This window comes from Dermacentor andersoni, chromosome 4 (assembly GCF_023375885.2).
Source record: "Dermacentor andersoni chromosome 4, qqDerAnde1_hic_scaffold, whole genome shotgun sequence".
NCBI classification, from domain to species: Eukaryota; Metazoa; Arthropoda; class Arachnida; order Ixodida; family Ixodidae; genus Dermacentor; species Dermacentor andersoni.
The window spans coordinates 150,628,025-150,642,768 of NC_092817.1; the positions used below are offsets into that span (position 1 = coordinate 150,628,025).

General features: G+C 45.1%; 1 protein-coding gene across 9 annotated transcripts in view; it reads right to left on the reverse strand.

Moving 5' to 3' along the window:
- The window catches only part of LOC126537915 (mediator of RNA polymerase II transcription subunit 25-like), a 105,657-nt gene extending 93,509 nt beyond the window's left edge, over positions 1-12,148 (reverse strand). For 4 of the 9 annotated variants that reach the window (XM_055074538.2, XM_055074537.2, XM_055074541.2 and 1 more), the window contains exons 1-5: positions 11,679-12,146; positions 11,152-11,197; positions 6,196-6,320; positions 3,633-3,731; positions 368-488 (exon numbers count right to left, since the gene is read on the reverse strand). In XM_055074538.2, the coding sequence (XP_054930513.2) occupies positions 368-488; positions 3,633-3,731; positions 6,196-6,320; positions 11,152-11,197; positions 11,679-11,797 (510 nt within the window). In that variant the 5' untranslated portion in view covers positions 11,798-12,146. Of the gene's footprint in view, positions 1-367; positions 489-3,632; positions 3,732-6,195; positions 6,321-11,151; positions 11,198-11,678 lie in introns of all 9 variants that reach the window. The other 5 variants (XM_055074539.2, XM_055074535.2, XM_055074540.2 and 2 more) reach the window with 3 other exon arrangements.
- Positions 12,149-14,744: the final 2,596 nt, after the last annotated feature.

Genomic DNA, 14,744 nt, shown 5'->3' on the forward strand with positions numbered 1-14,744 from the left:
GATGCCAATTTTTCCGTTTCTTGAAACTTTCTCCACCTTGCGGGCTTCTGCAAGACCGCTTTGCCAGACAAGCCTACTGGCTCCAGCAGCATCCTTTGTTTGACCACTGAATATCACACAAGGAAGTTATCTGCATTTTGCTCTGGAAGGACACACTTTTGTACATTCAAGGCTAAGGTACAAGAGAGGGGATGGACTCATCGAAGCTATGCAGCGCATCATATAAAAATAAAAATAAAAACACTCTTCGGCATGCGTTCTAGAAAGAAGCAAGTTCACGCTGACAAATCTAGTTCACATGCACCAAGATTTCATTCATCCACGTTGGTGTTGCACCTGCGGCCATTGAATTGGCACAAGCACCGACCTCAGCCATGATGGCGGCGAGCTGCTCGACTGAGTGACCGGCGTACACTGGGCTCTCCAGCGCAGGCAGCCGGTAGGGCGGTGAGTTGCAGACCAGGATACAGTGCTTCTGTACAGCCGTCCTGAAATGAGCCAGCACCCACGTTCAAGCTACAGCCCCAGAAGGCAAGTGTTTTTCAAAGTTATGGTACCCACTCTAGTTCACCTCCCTGCTTTTTGACCATTTCGTTTTTTTCTCTCTAGCCTCTGACGTCCTCCGAGAATATTAATTACTTTCGAGCTTGTTATTCTTTCTTTTCCGTCTAGGCGTGCACAAGCGATCACACATCATGTTTGAGCCACAACTAAATATACATGCTACATCTTAATCTGCGAGTGGTGCATTCTAGATGCTTGGTGACACAGATTCTACGATCAATGACCAAGCCAATTTTTGCTTTCTAATGCTAGGTTGTATTATTGGGATGTCTTAATACAGTCACTGACTTTCCGACCACCTCCTGTATATTGCTGTATATTTCTGTATTATGTTGCGGTAATAAACTTTATTCTGACTCTGAAGCTTGATTCTGACTGACGACCATCTAAAAGCCCAAGCTCAGCTTCAACACCTGTTTTTATTTTCAGTCTAAACTGAGCAGAGCTTGAAAATGCAGACATACAAGTCACTGCAATTGCCTGGTCGGATGCTGACATCAGATTAACGAGATGCTGCTCATTAACGGTGCATTGTCACAATAGTCCCAACAAAACTTCAGCTCTCTCAAGTAACCTTCTGAAGCTTGAAATTCATAGCCTACAAGATAAGATGTAAAAGCAGCCACAAATTGCAGACAAGCTTTCTGGATATAAATGCTGAGCAACTAAACTGAAGTGTGCGACTGCAGCTGGAGGTAGTCCCATAATTTCATTTGCAATTCCTAGCATGACAAATAGAAAACGTAAGTGCTTTATTTACTACGGCATGCAACTTAAAAAGGAATGCAATACAGTGAACGTCCTGTTTTTTTTTAACTCCTTAGGGACCGCGAGAACATCTGAAAAATTGGGCAGTCCAAAAAAAATTAGAACCTACTTAAATGCCCTCAAGGGCTCAAATCGCCACAGCCATGTCCGAAATAGCTTCAAAAGCCTGCCAGTAAACCTACTATGCATCTCAGTGCTTGTACTGTATCAGGAGATGGCGAGTGCATGCATGTATAATTAAGCGACGAATTGTATGTCCTACGACAATGGATCTATTTCACTCTCGGTTTGTTTCACCACGTAACACTACAAATTGCAGTGAAGCTGACTTTCAGGAATGGGCATTATGCAATATTTTATACCCTTGCTGTGCTTTCCGCGCTTTGACGCCATCAGCGCGGGTGTCAGAGGTGGAGTTAACGCCGTTGCCGACAGCAGCGTGTGCTTTAAATGAAAAACATGGAAGTGAACAGTAGGAGGCTTGACAGCAAACGAAGCAGCTAGGCCTAGCAACATCACAACACGACTACTGAGGCTGCCAGCGGATCAGCGTGAAATAATGCTGGTTCAAGGCTGCGAGATAATCAAAATGGCAGCGGTAGTAGCTTCAATCAATGCCGTTTCGGCCCACAATATCGGACCCTGAAGCGTTTCAGTGCCTGAAATTTCAGATGTCCTTGTACATTGGCTCTATGGGGTTGTGGCAATGTTGGAAAGGCATCCAAATTAAAAAGTGGTCACTGACTTTTTTTTGCGAAATCTGTACAGACATCTCTATCAACTTTTTAGTCCATTCTATTGAGTTCTAGCCCATCTCAGTTGTCACACACGTTATGGACCTCTCAAAAGCAAAATAGAATTCCTGTCTTCTGGTGACAACTTGTGTACTGGTTGCCGTTCAGCCGGCGTAAGCGCTGACTTGCAGCAAACTGTGGCAACAAGTGGCTGTTGAAACAGATGGCGCAAATGGTGCGCAATATTTATATGACAGCTTAAGTTTGGCTGCTTTCTGGAAACAAAGTAAGCCACATAGTATCAGAGAAGCTGAGAGTCATTCCGAACTCATTCCGGCTACTTAGCTTAGTAATACACATGCAAAAGGTTCACCCCCATGGCTTTGTCCACCTATAGCCACAACAGGTAGTCTGCCTTTCAAGTACATTTACAGAGAAACGGAAAAAAGCTCATGTGGAGCCAGTAATCACCTAATTAAAATCTAGTAGTGGGAACTGTAGCGTTAATGGCACACACTCAGTGACGCATGACGCACACGAAACTATGCATTGGGCAAACACAAGAGTAATGATTTTCTCGTAAAATTCTTTCCTTCGAACCACTCGATTTCCGATCATTTTTGTAGTCTCCGTGTGCCTACAAAAAATCAGTTGCTGATTGCACAGAAATTCTTCCACCACTAATTAATCTGCATGACTGCATCACTGCTGCCCCAACATACGAATTTCAGTCCTGAGTAACACGAATCTTGAATCCAATGAGGGCACATGAGCTTGGACGAGTTGATAATTAGCAGCATAAAATGAGTCCAGCACGGAAGACAAAGGCAGCCATGCCAAAGATTTTAGAGGGCACAAATGTTCTTTGCAACTCCGTGAGATTCATGTTGTTGAGATTCTACTGTACATGATGTGGAGAAGGCATCAGTCAGTGTTGCGAGAAAACCCACCGGGCATCTCCACACTAACTCTGCTATTTTACCACATAACTCAGTTCTTAGCACCTCAAGAACAAAACTCCAAAAGATTAATTTACCCGTGCAGCTAAATTGTGCCGCTGGTGTGTCTTTGAAATCACGTGAAATCAAGAACATTATCAACAGTGATTGAATGAGAACCAAGCTCAAGAGCTGCACAATGCATCTGAAACAACAAACCATGCATGACAATACTGAACAAGCACTGAAGCCATGCGAAATTACCTTTCGCAGAAATTTAATGCAAAACCACACTCAGCCATACATCAAACTGAGCCAAGATCTTTTTGTTGGTAAAATGTTGACATCATTCTATGATTTAACGTTACAAAAGCACAATTGAATGTCTAAAAAGACAGACATTTGTATCAGCAAGTGGAACAGTGCATATGACCTGACAAGAAGGAAAGATGAAACACCAAAACATAAGCATTGTGGTCCCTCTCTCTTTTGTGTCTCGTCGTCTGTGCAATCTTCACCACGCTACTCACAAACCGTGCTCTCATGCAAGCATTTGTACCGTTATGACAGGATTAATACCTAGTAAAATATGACTGATTTCTGCCTAACAGTGAAAGATAGCACTCACCCTGGTTCACGCAGTGCCTGGAAGTCATCAAATACTTGTAGCGCAGTCCCGAGGCCTTCGGCAATGTGGCTGCACGACTCTCCTGCTCCACCAACGAAGCTGCAAGAGTGGGCAATGCATTTTCTACTGGTCGCCAAAATACATAATGACCAGTGTTCCCGACCTACCGCTGTGCGACTATGGCATTCTGATCCATGAACATCAAAATTCACTAAATAATGTGCTGTTCTCTTATCTTGCATCTCATTACCAATCATGCCAATGTAAACCCTTGTTTGAAAGCACAGCGATATTGTTCTGGCACAGTCATTTTGACCAGACCACATGAGAAATTTCGGAGGCTTAAAGGGACCCTGAAACAATTTTGAAGATTTTGTACAAACGTACTGAGTCGTTAGAGTATGTCCTTCTGATCATTAATTGATGCATCTGAGTGCTTTGGATAAAGCATGTAATTTATTATAAGGTTTTAAAAATGCACATCGCTGCCGATCGCAGCACACTGCTCGGCGGAATTTTCAGCCGCCCCTACCCATATGACGTCAGTGGGACGAGCTATCCGATTGGCTGACCAGGGCGGATGATTGATAATTTTTTCAACTTTATGGCAAACAAATGATGTTCGTAATAGTTGGAATGTTAGTTGTTTTTATAAAAAGAAAGTAACACAAAGGGAATGCACAAGAACATTTCAGTACACTTAAGCACTTCCGGCACACAGCAAGTGTCGTCTGCTTGTGTTGCAACATGCTCCATTTTGACGAGAGCTCCGCGGTCAGAGTCGGCCTCAGTCTTTTCGCAAGCACTATGATTCGACTTTGCTGTGTTGTGGACTGCAAACGTAGCGACTGGCAATATGTCAAGCTGCGACATCGTGTCCCTCTGCAAGCCAGTACACGAGCGGACTGGCTGCAGCGACTGCCACTATCCGATCGGCGCCAGGATCTGTGCGATTGCGGCCGTCACTTTACACAGGAAGATTACTAACGCAATAGCGTTTTGCGAGTCCGGTATTAGGGTAAACGCAAGCCGCAAGGGGACAGGGCCTGGTCGTTTGACCGTGTAGTTTTACGGGATGAGCAGAAGTGCAAATGTGAATGGTCTGCACGATGCAGCCACCAGGTGGCACAGAGCTAAACCACACACAGTTGCAGTAACGAAATTTATTCTTCTTTGCTGCTGGTGTGAATTTTTCGCAGGAGTGTAATCATTAACACATTGTTTTTGTAAATGTTTAAAACGTTTTACACTTGGTTAGAGCAATATTAGCACTTTGTTTGGCTGGTTAAGCTCTGCACCAACAGATGGCTGGTCCCTGCAGACTGATCAGGCCGTTCACGTACGTCTAAGCTGAAGTTCCTTCATCAGCTTGAATTTATGCCTCCAGCTATCTGTCGAAACGCCCAGCTTGCCTGTGGTTACTGGAATACCAGAAACGTTCAGTGCTGCGACAGAATGCTCGCAATGCACGCTGCTTTGATAGCTGTCGCTTGGGGTCGACTGTCAAGCAGCTGGCGCAGAGTTTGGAGAGGCTTCGCGCGCTCCTAGAGTACCGGAAGTCGACGACACGATGTGCCATCATGACGCAGAGCCAGTGAAGGCGGAGCTTAGCCCCGATCACTCGGTGAACGAGTTGAGGAGAAAATGCATGGCTATGGAGGAGGGTAACTTGTAATCGTCTGTAGAGCTCTTAATATGAGACATTTTACACAAATTGTGGTGTGAATGATTAACTTTAGCTGTACCCTATGCATCAAAAAAATTTGCATCAAAAAAACTGTTTCAGGGGCCCTTTAACATATCACTAAGAATACCACTCTATGTGTGAGCCAACCATCTTTGTTACTACGTGACAGGGAATTCAACTTCATTGATCCTTGTTAGACAAGTACATTTGATGTTTGTTGGTTTTTAGTACTTTCCGACATGTGCGATGCATCTCTGTGTATATACTTTTTCCTTGCATGCAGTAAAAATCAGTTGCAAGTTCAGTGTTTGTGTTGTGTGTCACCTCTTTAGTCGCTTGTCTTTCCTCCGCTCTAAGTTTCTTTTGAATGCAAGACCAACTAGCCCGTCTATCCATCCTATACAGCACTGCTTTATCTGAAAGATCTGGCCTTGTATTTACAAATGTCCTTATACTAGAGGTTTAAAGGGAAAGCTTACATCCACCCAACGGGCGCGAAGCTACAGAAGAAGCCCATGAGTTTTTCAGAAAGAAAGCTTCGCAGTTGAAGAAAAATTTGTTGTGCTCCGTGACTTGAACCCGGGACCAACACCTTTACAGGGCACTTGCCCTGCAATCCGAGCTAACCAGGAGGCTAGCAGGCTGAAGAGCCCGGCTGAATTATTTGACAACACGAAGCCAGGGACAAAACTAGAGCTGTTTGTACAAGCACATGTCGGCCAATGTTGGATATACTGTTAGTGGAACTGGCTGGCCAATGGCACTCATGAAAAGTTTCTTGAATTTGAGCTCTGAGGACCAGAAAGCCATTGCAAGTCGCACAGTGACACAGGTGAAAATTTGCTTCTTGAGTGGGTGTGAGCAAGAGACACATACGAGACACGGTCAAACCAGGAGAGCAGCTTGGCCACATTTGTTGTTGGGGCATGGCAGATGGCGGCTGGCTCAGGTGCGCAGTCAGCTGCCATGAACACAACCAAGGCATAGGTGGTGCTGTTGGTCTGCAAAACACAACAGGCCACATGAGGGAAGTGGGTTACAGGCTAGGGGAGCCACCTTTGCAAAAAAAAAAAAAGAAAGACAGCAGAAAATTAGGGGGGAGGGGGGGAGGTCCTTGTTTAAAAGCACTGTGTGCATAAAAACAGACAAGATTTGAACCAAACAAAGTAGCGATACGGCAAGTACAAACTTTGTGTGATTTAAATTTATTTATTAATTTATTAAATTTGGTACACTTTCGAAATCTTCATGCTGTCATTGTGAATGATTTATTCGTAAGGCATATTTGTAGCCCTTAAACAACACAGCAATATGTAGAACTCTAGGTAAGCAAATATTTCAAAATAAGGAATGAATTCGGCTGCAATGATTGATTCTGCTATGTATGAATTTAGAAAGAACCGGAAAACCTATAAACAACATGGACGTCAAACAGGCGGCTGGTACTGTGAAAGAAAAATGAGTTGTGCCAAAGGAAAAAACTGGCCACGTGGCAACCCTAGTCCCAGTACAACCATGTGCAATACAAAGACCCTCAACGTTTACATTGCTGTTCTAACAAAAAACTTATCAACCAAGGCTTAGTTCTGTCAAAAACGGCAGCAGTAAACATAGCTGGATGAAGTACATACAAATGTCCTCTTCAACAGCCTCAATGCAGTACTCTGATGACAAGCAACAACAGTACACTGAAGGGCTTCGACTGGCAAGTCCAAGTCCTACTCATCAGTTTACCTTCTCACAAGGGCTTCATAGTGAGTCCATGTTCTCTAGTGCTTCTACATGCGGGATGAAAACGCACTCCTTTGACACACGAGATTCTACCTTTGAGCTTGCATTTCATTTCAGTGTTCGCACACCTGCCAACCTACAAACCTTATATCCTGCAGACATGACCAGCAGGGAAAAGAAAAGGAGGGGGGAAGATAGCACACATTTTTTTTTAATGCTTGTCCTGAGTGCGCACCTTTTCAGAGGTATGCATACACTCTGTTAGCTATTATTTACCTTTAGACGCAACACATAAGCGGTACAAAAGTGGAACAGCAAAGACTGACAAGCATCACATTGTCTTTAGATCATAGCGACTTCTTCCGTGACTTTGCGGCTGCCAATTTCACATGCTTCAGGGACCTTGTCTGTACTTTAACGTGTTGTTTTCACTGGCTTTACTCAACAATAAAATAACAAAAACATAGACGTTTCGCCACCTATGCAGGTGGCATTTGCGTACTGATGATGCCACACACATAGGTGGCAAAACGTCTATGTTTTTGCTATTTTATTGTTGAGTAAAGCCAGTGAAAACAACACGTTAAAGTACGAGTTCGCCTGCCTTTTGGAACATTTTTTCACGGACCTTGTCTGTATAAACTTGCTCGAAGCAAGTATACAACTGGCATACTTTCACCATTTCAGAAACAGACCGGAAGGTTTGAAGACTATGAGCAATACTTTGTTGCAAACAGAATTAATTTTTCGTAAAGCTTGATTCTAAGTTTGTAAAAATGTACAAGCCCGAATTCGTAAACATTGCGAACATTTGGGAAAGTTGGAAGATATGCATTTGGTTTACATTTTTCACTTCATGCTTCATGTGTCCCAGAATGGGGCAATATATGCATATACTTTCTTCCTTTTCAGTTCTGTGTACCATGATTCAGCACTGTGTCCTAGGTCTGACAGCTTAAACCACTGTTTACAGCTGTGCCGCAGCTGTTGCTGCCCCCATTAATGAGCCTTTGACCAAACCCAACTAGACATGAAGCTATGCTGACACAGTTAATCAATTACTGCGGTTCATCTAAGAGGGACAAAACAAGTTTGTGATATGACCTGGTATGATACCATAATGCCCAAGTTCATTGTTCTAAGACTGGGTGACCTGATATACTGAACCTCATTCTGCAGGTAGTGTTCTCCTGCAGTAGTGAACAACACATTCGATTTGAGGAGTCCTGATATAGGTTTGTTGGTAAGATATTGCCAGAATGATAGAATGAATTTGTTGACTAATTGCTAGAGAGAGTTTCTTATACCAAAGCAGGCACACGGGCTATGAGACTTGAGACATTATTAACTAGTGTAAAGAAGACGGACGACAGCAAGAGCCTTCTAGCATTGCCTATCGTGTGCCTCCCACTGTCATCGGATGTCTTTTTCGCACTTGTTAATAATGTCTCAAGTCTCAAAAAGCCCCAACTAGCCTAACTGTCTTTTCTAATTGGGCTACAAGAAAAAATGCTATACAGAGCACTTTACTAATAATCTTGACCACTAAGGGTAACGAAGAGGTATACAGCTTTCACTCGCTTAGTGCAGCTTTTGGTACAAACCCTATAATATGCAATTTCTTTTTTTGTTGTTGCTTCTTCCAACTTAACTATTGCAGTTTTTCCTGGCTTTACAAAGTTAGGTAGGGCATGACAGAAGACAGTGACACAAATATCTGCTTACAAGATTTCATGTGACTGTGGAGAGCAAATGCCGCACAAAAGGGACATAAAAAGCAGAAATCAAGCCGGATTACTTCTGAAAGGTATTTAGAGCATCACATTTACAGTGAACAAATCTTCAGTAAGTGCAAAAGGGATGAAAATGTTGGGATAGTGTTGAGTGTCACTTCTGTGAAAATATCCAGCTGAATTATGTATAGTGTGTTGTTTAATATGGTCAAGTGTAGTAATGAACGAATGAATGAACAAATGTTTATTGAAATAGGATGGCGCTTTGGCTTAATTAGTGGGAAAACGGTAGATTTGATATATATAAGTTAATTACATTGTATCTCAACATACACACAAAAAAAGTTTTGTCAATGTTATTGCATTTTTTTTTATTAAAGAACACAGAACAATTACCTGAAACTACCTCATCACACAGCTTGGTCACCTGGTCAGGGCTATCAAGGAACGTGTGGTACCTTATACGAGTGGATCTCACGCTCGAGCAGTACCAACTGGCAGCACATGACATGCTAGACAGCGAGCACAGCTTAAGAGTCCTAATTAGTTAACCGCATCCATCACAGGTAAGTTGAATGCCATAGGAATTATGGCAAGGCGGGGGGGGGGGGGGGGGGGGGCTGCAGTCATCATTTCTTCTGTACCTAGACTTCTTTTCATACTTATAAGGCAGTTCTGTCAACACTATGCAAGTCACTGAAATCTCTCCACATGTTTTTCAATGGTGTTGTTTTTTTATCTCTGATGCTTTCTAAGGAATAACCACTTTGCAGATTAACACTACATCTTGTGGCAGAGAAGTTACATAAAATCAAGCATTATATGTGCACCTTTGTGCTTTCAGTATGTGACATACTATGTTTTGGCTGTGAGTATAAGCGGTACACCGTAGAACACCGGTCACAGAAACGTGTCGCTCCGCTCCCTCTGCGGTAAGTAGGTACACATCTGCAACATCTTCTACATAAAAATTGTCACATTTGGCAACATAAAAGTAGGAGACTTAATGTTACATTGAATTATTCGACACATACCTATATCTCTCTTAAACGTGTGACACAAATTTTTTGTTGTTGCAAATGCGAGCTGTGAGAGAAGTCTCTATGGCTGTTATAGCATTGCCTGTTATGTCTGAAATGGAGTAAAAGTCGAGTCCTTGGTTTTCGGGTTTTATGTTTCTTAAAACTTTGGTTGTTAAAATGAAGCATTCATATTTTTTAAAGAGGAAACCAGGGAGAAATCGAGGTTTTTGTTAGCTGGTAAACTAAACTTTGGGAATTTCCTGTAAACTTTCACAAGAACGAACGAAACTGCTCACGAGGAACATATACTGACAAAGAGAGTGGCTCATAAGTCATGTGATGAAATAATTTATGCCAATGTGCATTGACAGGCATCATTAGCTCTTTTTAAATTTAATTTAGGCTTAATTCATTTGGTAACTTGCTTAGTTCTGCTCACTTTTTTAGTGCCACAAAAGCCCTACGAAGAGTGCACATGGGCATGCTTTGCAAGAGGTAATTTGTAATTGGAACCCGTTTTGAAGTACATAAACCACATTTTCATCATATCTGTGTCCATCCTAGACCTGTCACATCTTTGAACGTACCTTCCTTGGGAAAACATCCTCTCAACATCGCAGCTGCCATTTGCAATGAAGAACAACGTCAGCGCTGCATTTGCTAGGTTGGGATGGCGTCCTGCCAGTTGTTCAGTGCATGGGAGCTGATCTCGACGCTCCAGTCGAGCAGATATTTTTAAACTCATCCTTTAAAAAATGCACTTTGGGGAGAGGGTTCGACCAGATTCTCATGAAACTTAATAGGGGTGCAAAAATCACGAATTAATAAAGAATTATCAGGTTTCAGCTGAAAACGAAGGCCTCTACGTATAAGTAATCTCTTTGCATAAAATGAACAGTGTGAAGTTTGTAGGTGGGTAATGTAACAGTCTTGACTGATTCAATGTTTGCCTTTAGTGTCGTGTTAAAAGGGCAGGTTGGAATCAGGCTTGTTTGCTACATTGAGAAGCGTCAGTGTTGCACTCATCCTTGTTATGCTTTGCATGACAACTTATCCGTGTGTCGTTATTCTAGCTTAAAGCGATACCATTAGTACGCGCGATGTTGGCATGATGCCGTTATGCCATCAGCGTAACCAGCCTTTCGCAGCAAGCCCTATCCCGGTACTGCTTCACCGAGTTTTGGCAACGTGCAGCTGCCGTTATTTCCAACTTCAATGCATGCTACAGTACTACCTAGCACCGCCTAGGTAGTACGCGTATGGCTAAATGCCATACGCGAAAACGAAATGCACTAAACAATGACATTTGCTGCAGAAAACAGCCAGAGCATGGCCTCCTCACTTACATCATAGCCGCAGTCCCTGTCGTCAATCTGACCTCCATTGAAATACCTGGTGGGAAAAAAAGAAATCAACAAAACACTCTAAAAATGGGTGGCCTACTCACTAATATTTAAATGTGCTGCGCGGGAAGCTGATAACCGCACACATACACCAGACACGCGCATATTTACCGTTCGACAAAGAATCCATCGAAGCCGTGCCAACAGATGACGCAGACGCGTCATTTATGACAACTGAATAGAACAAGAGTTTTTTGCTACACAGCAAGATCGACGGCTTTCAGCCCAGCACAGTCATTGCATCCGCACTATTCAAAGCAGAGAGCTGCACGAAAACCCCAAATAACGCTGCCCCCTTTTCAGCGTGCAGGTCCCAGATGGTCGTCATAAACACTGGCGCGCAACTGGTAAACAACGCCCCTTTTCGCCAGCAACACGGAGACGAATCATCTAATAACGGTATACGCGAAGATGCTCGCTTCCTTTCCCTAGGAATGCACATTAGCCCCAGCCAGAGTGGTACAACTCACTCCAAAGTCGGGACAATGTAGTGGCTCTTGAGGCTCTCGACGTACGGACTGAGGTTGGCAGTGCCTTCGACGACGATCACGACATCGGCCACCCAGTTGCCTTGGTCGGCGACCACCATGGTAGCTCTTCACGGGACGCTGCTCCCAGTAGCGCTTGCTTGCATGCCTGGCGGGCCCGACTGCTGATTCGCGACGTGAGGCACACAACACATAGAGCGCGATTTCTGTGCGGCTGGACCGGACGACAGCTGCGGTCCCGAAAAACAGCAGTAGGATCACTCACCGGGCTGCCACATAGGCCACATATGCATTCAACGAAGTACACAAACACTGCGACGGGCGTACCGACGACGCTGCGTGCGCAAGTGATGCGCCGCGGTACAGCAAACCACCAGCAAACGTTCAACACAGATTCGGCTTGGTGGGCGCAGTAATACATGCTACAACTCGCACATTTACGACGCGAGAATGAGTTCAACCAGCCACACATCTATTTAGAGCACCCCAGGAAAGAAATGTAAGCAGTATAAGGTCCAGTAGAAATTTTGGACGTTTTATACAATCATACATATTAATAAGATATTAAAGGATACGATAAAGCAAATACTGCGGAATACAATTCAACTGTTCAGAAATAGCCCACGTGATCCAGCTAGATGGGCGCCTCTCTCTCTCTTGGCAAAATGACTACAATTTTGTGTGGATAGCATGTGAGGAAAACATATTCGTTTGTTGTGTCGGGTTAAAATTTTCGTAGAGTCAGCAAAAATTTCGAGCGCCAAATTCAAACAACAACGATCAGCGACTTCGCGGTTTCGCGTGTCTCAATAAAGTTTCGGACAGGCTGCGACACCAATCATTTCCATTAAGTTTCTGGGCGACATGACGTGCACCTAGGAGCATAAAAGGATCTGGTGCTCCGTGACGTAACCGCGGGTACGACCTGTACCCAGAAGTTTCGGACAGGCTGCGACACCGATCATTTCCATTAAGTTTCTGGGCGACATGACGTGCACCTAGGAGCATAAAAGGATCTGGTGCTCCGTGACGTAACCGCGGGTACGACCTGTACCCAGAAGTTTCGGACAGGCTGCGACACCGATCATTTCCATTAAGTTTCTGGGCGACATGACGTGCACCTAGGAGCATAAAAGGATCTGGTGCTCCGTGACGTAACCGCGGGTACGACCTGTACCCAGAAGTTTCGGACAGGCTGCGACACCGATCATTTCCATTAAGTTTCTGGGCGACATGACGTGCACCTAGGAGCATAAAAGGATCTGGTGCTCCGTGACGTAACCGCGGGTACGACCTGTACCCAGAAGTTTCGGACAGGCTGCGACACCGATCATTTCCATTAAGTTTCTGGGCGACATGACGTGCACCTAGGAGCATAAAAGGATCTGGTGCTCCGTGACGTAACCGCGGGTACGACCTGTACCCAGAAGTTTCGGACAGGCTGCGACACCGATCATTTCCATTAAGTTTCTGGGCGACATGACGTGCACCTAGGAGCATAATAGGATCTGGTGCTCCGTGACGTAACCGCGGTTACGACCTGTACCCAGAAGTTTCGGACAGGCTGCGACACCGATCATTTCCATTAAGTTTCTGGGCGACATGACGTGCACCTAGGAGCATAAAAGGATCTGGTGCTCCGTGACGTAACCGCGGGTACGACCTGTACCCAGAAACGTACTTACACCCCGAAAACAACAAGGGCAGACGACAAGCGAGAGGACAATTCCTCCTTAACCAAGCCTTGGCGAACCGCGAACGCTCAGCTTTTGTGGACGCGGCTGCATACGCGGGAAACAAAGCTTTCGCAGTGGCGGTTGTGGACGGCCGCGTATCCACAAGACATGCAGCCACGGTAATCGCAAGGAAGCCTGAACAGGCCGAACAGGTTGCGATCGCTGTTGCGCTCACCGACGACAATCTTTGCCATATCTACAGTGACTCCATAGCCGCTATCAGAGCTTTCCAAAAGGGCACGGTCTGCGCACAGGCTCTCAGAATTGTTACACTGGTTTCCGGCACACTTAGACCAAAGATCGGCGACGTCCCCAACCTTAACGAGGCGGCACACGAGGCTGCGCGCGCGCTTACAGACCGCGCTGCTTCACCCGACCACTCGGAGAACAAGGACGCCCCCACTACATACAATGAAATCACTAAACACTACTACCTACAACGTAGAGAGTATAGCACGCCACACCGCACGCTCACTCGAGCTCAAGCGGTTACACTGAGAATGCTACGAACAGACACATACCCCACGCAAAACAGACTACACCATTACATGCCTGAGCTCTACGACAAGTCTTATTGCACCAATTGCAATAGATCCCTTAACGTATATCATTTACTCTGGCCGTGCTCGCAAGCTCACGTAAACTACGAACAGGACAAGCGCAAGTTTGAACAAGCAATCCGGAGCGAAGAACTCGCTCCCCAACTCTGGGCCGTCCAGCAGGTCCACGACGCCGCCAGGAAACTCAACCTCCCGGTTCCGTCGTGGGAGACGCCCACTCCATGAGAGCCCAAAGCTCTCGTGGCCTGCAGGACCTCTAATAAAGTTGATTTCTTCCTCCTCAACTGTTAGAACTAGCGTGGCCTCGATGTCTTCCTGGCCTGCCGCTCCGTAGGAAGTGCGCATTGAGGCACCCTAGTCAGAACCGAGGAAACAACCATGAAATTCTCCTCACTGTAGGTATTCCACTTTGGTGGCGGTGTAGTGTGGTGACGCTGTTGATGACATCCACGGAGGAAGGAAACTCAGGAGAGGCCCTGATGTCACTCTTTGTGAAGCGAAAGTGAAGCCGGAAGTTGGCATTGCTCATGCCATTGCTCCGCCTATCGGGCCAGCTCTCCTCTCTTGTGTACATTTATCGCGAAACCACGCCGCGCTGCGCGCAACCGTGCTGCTCGGACCCGCGCGCTCCGCAGCAATACTAAACAATCGTTAGCACGTTAGCATGATTCCGCCAAAGAGGGCAAAATTTCCCGCGGGTATTCCTTCGTCCGTTGCCAATGCCGTGGCGCGGTACATTGCGTACAGCGTTG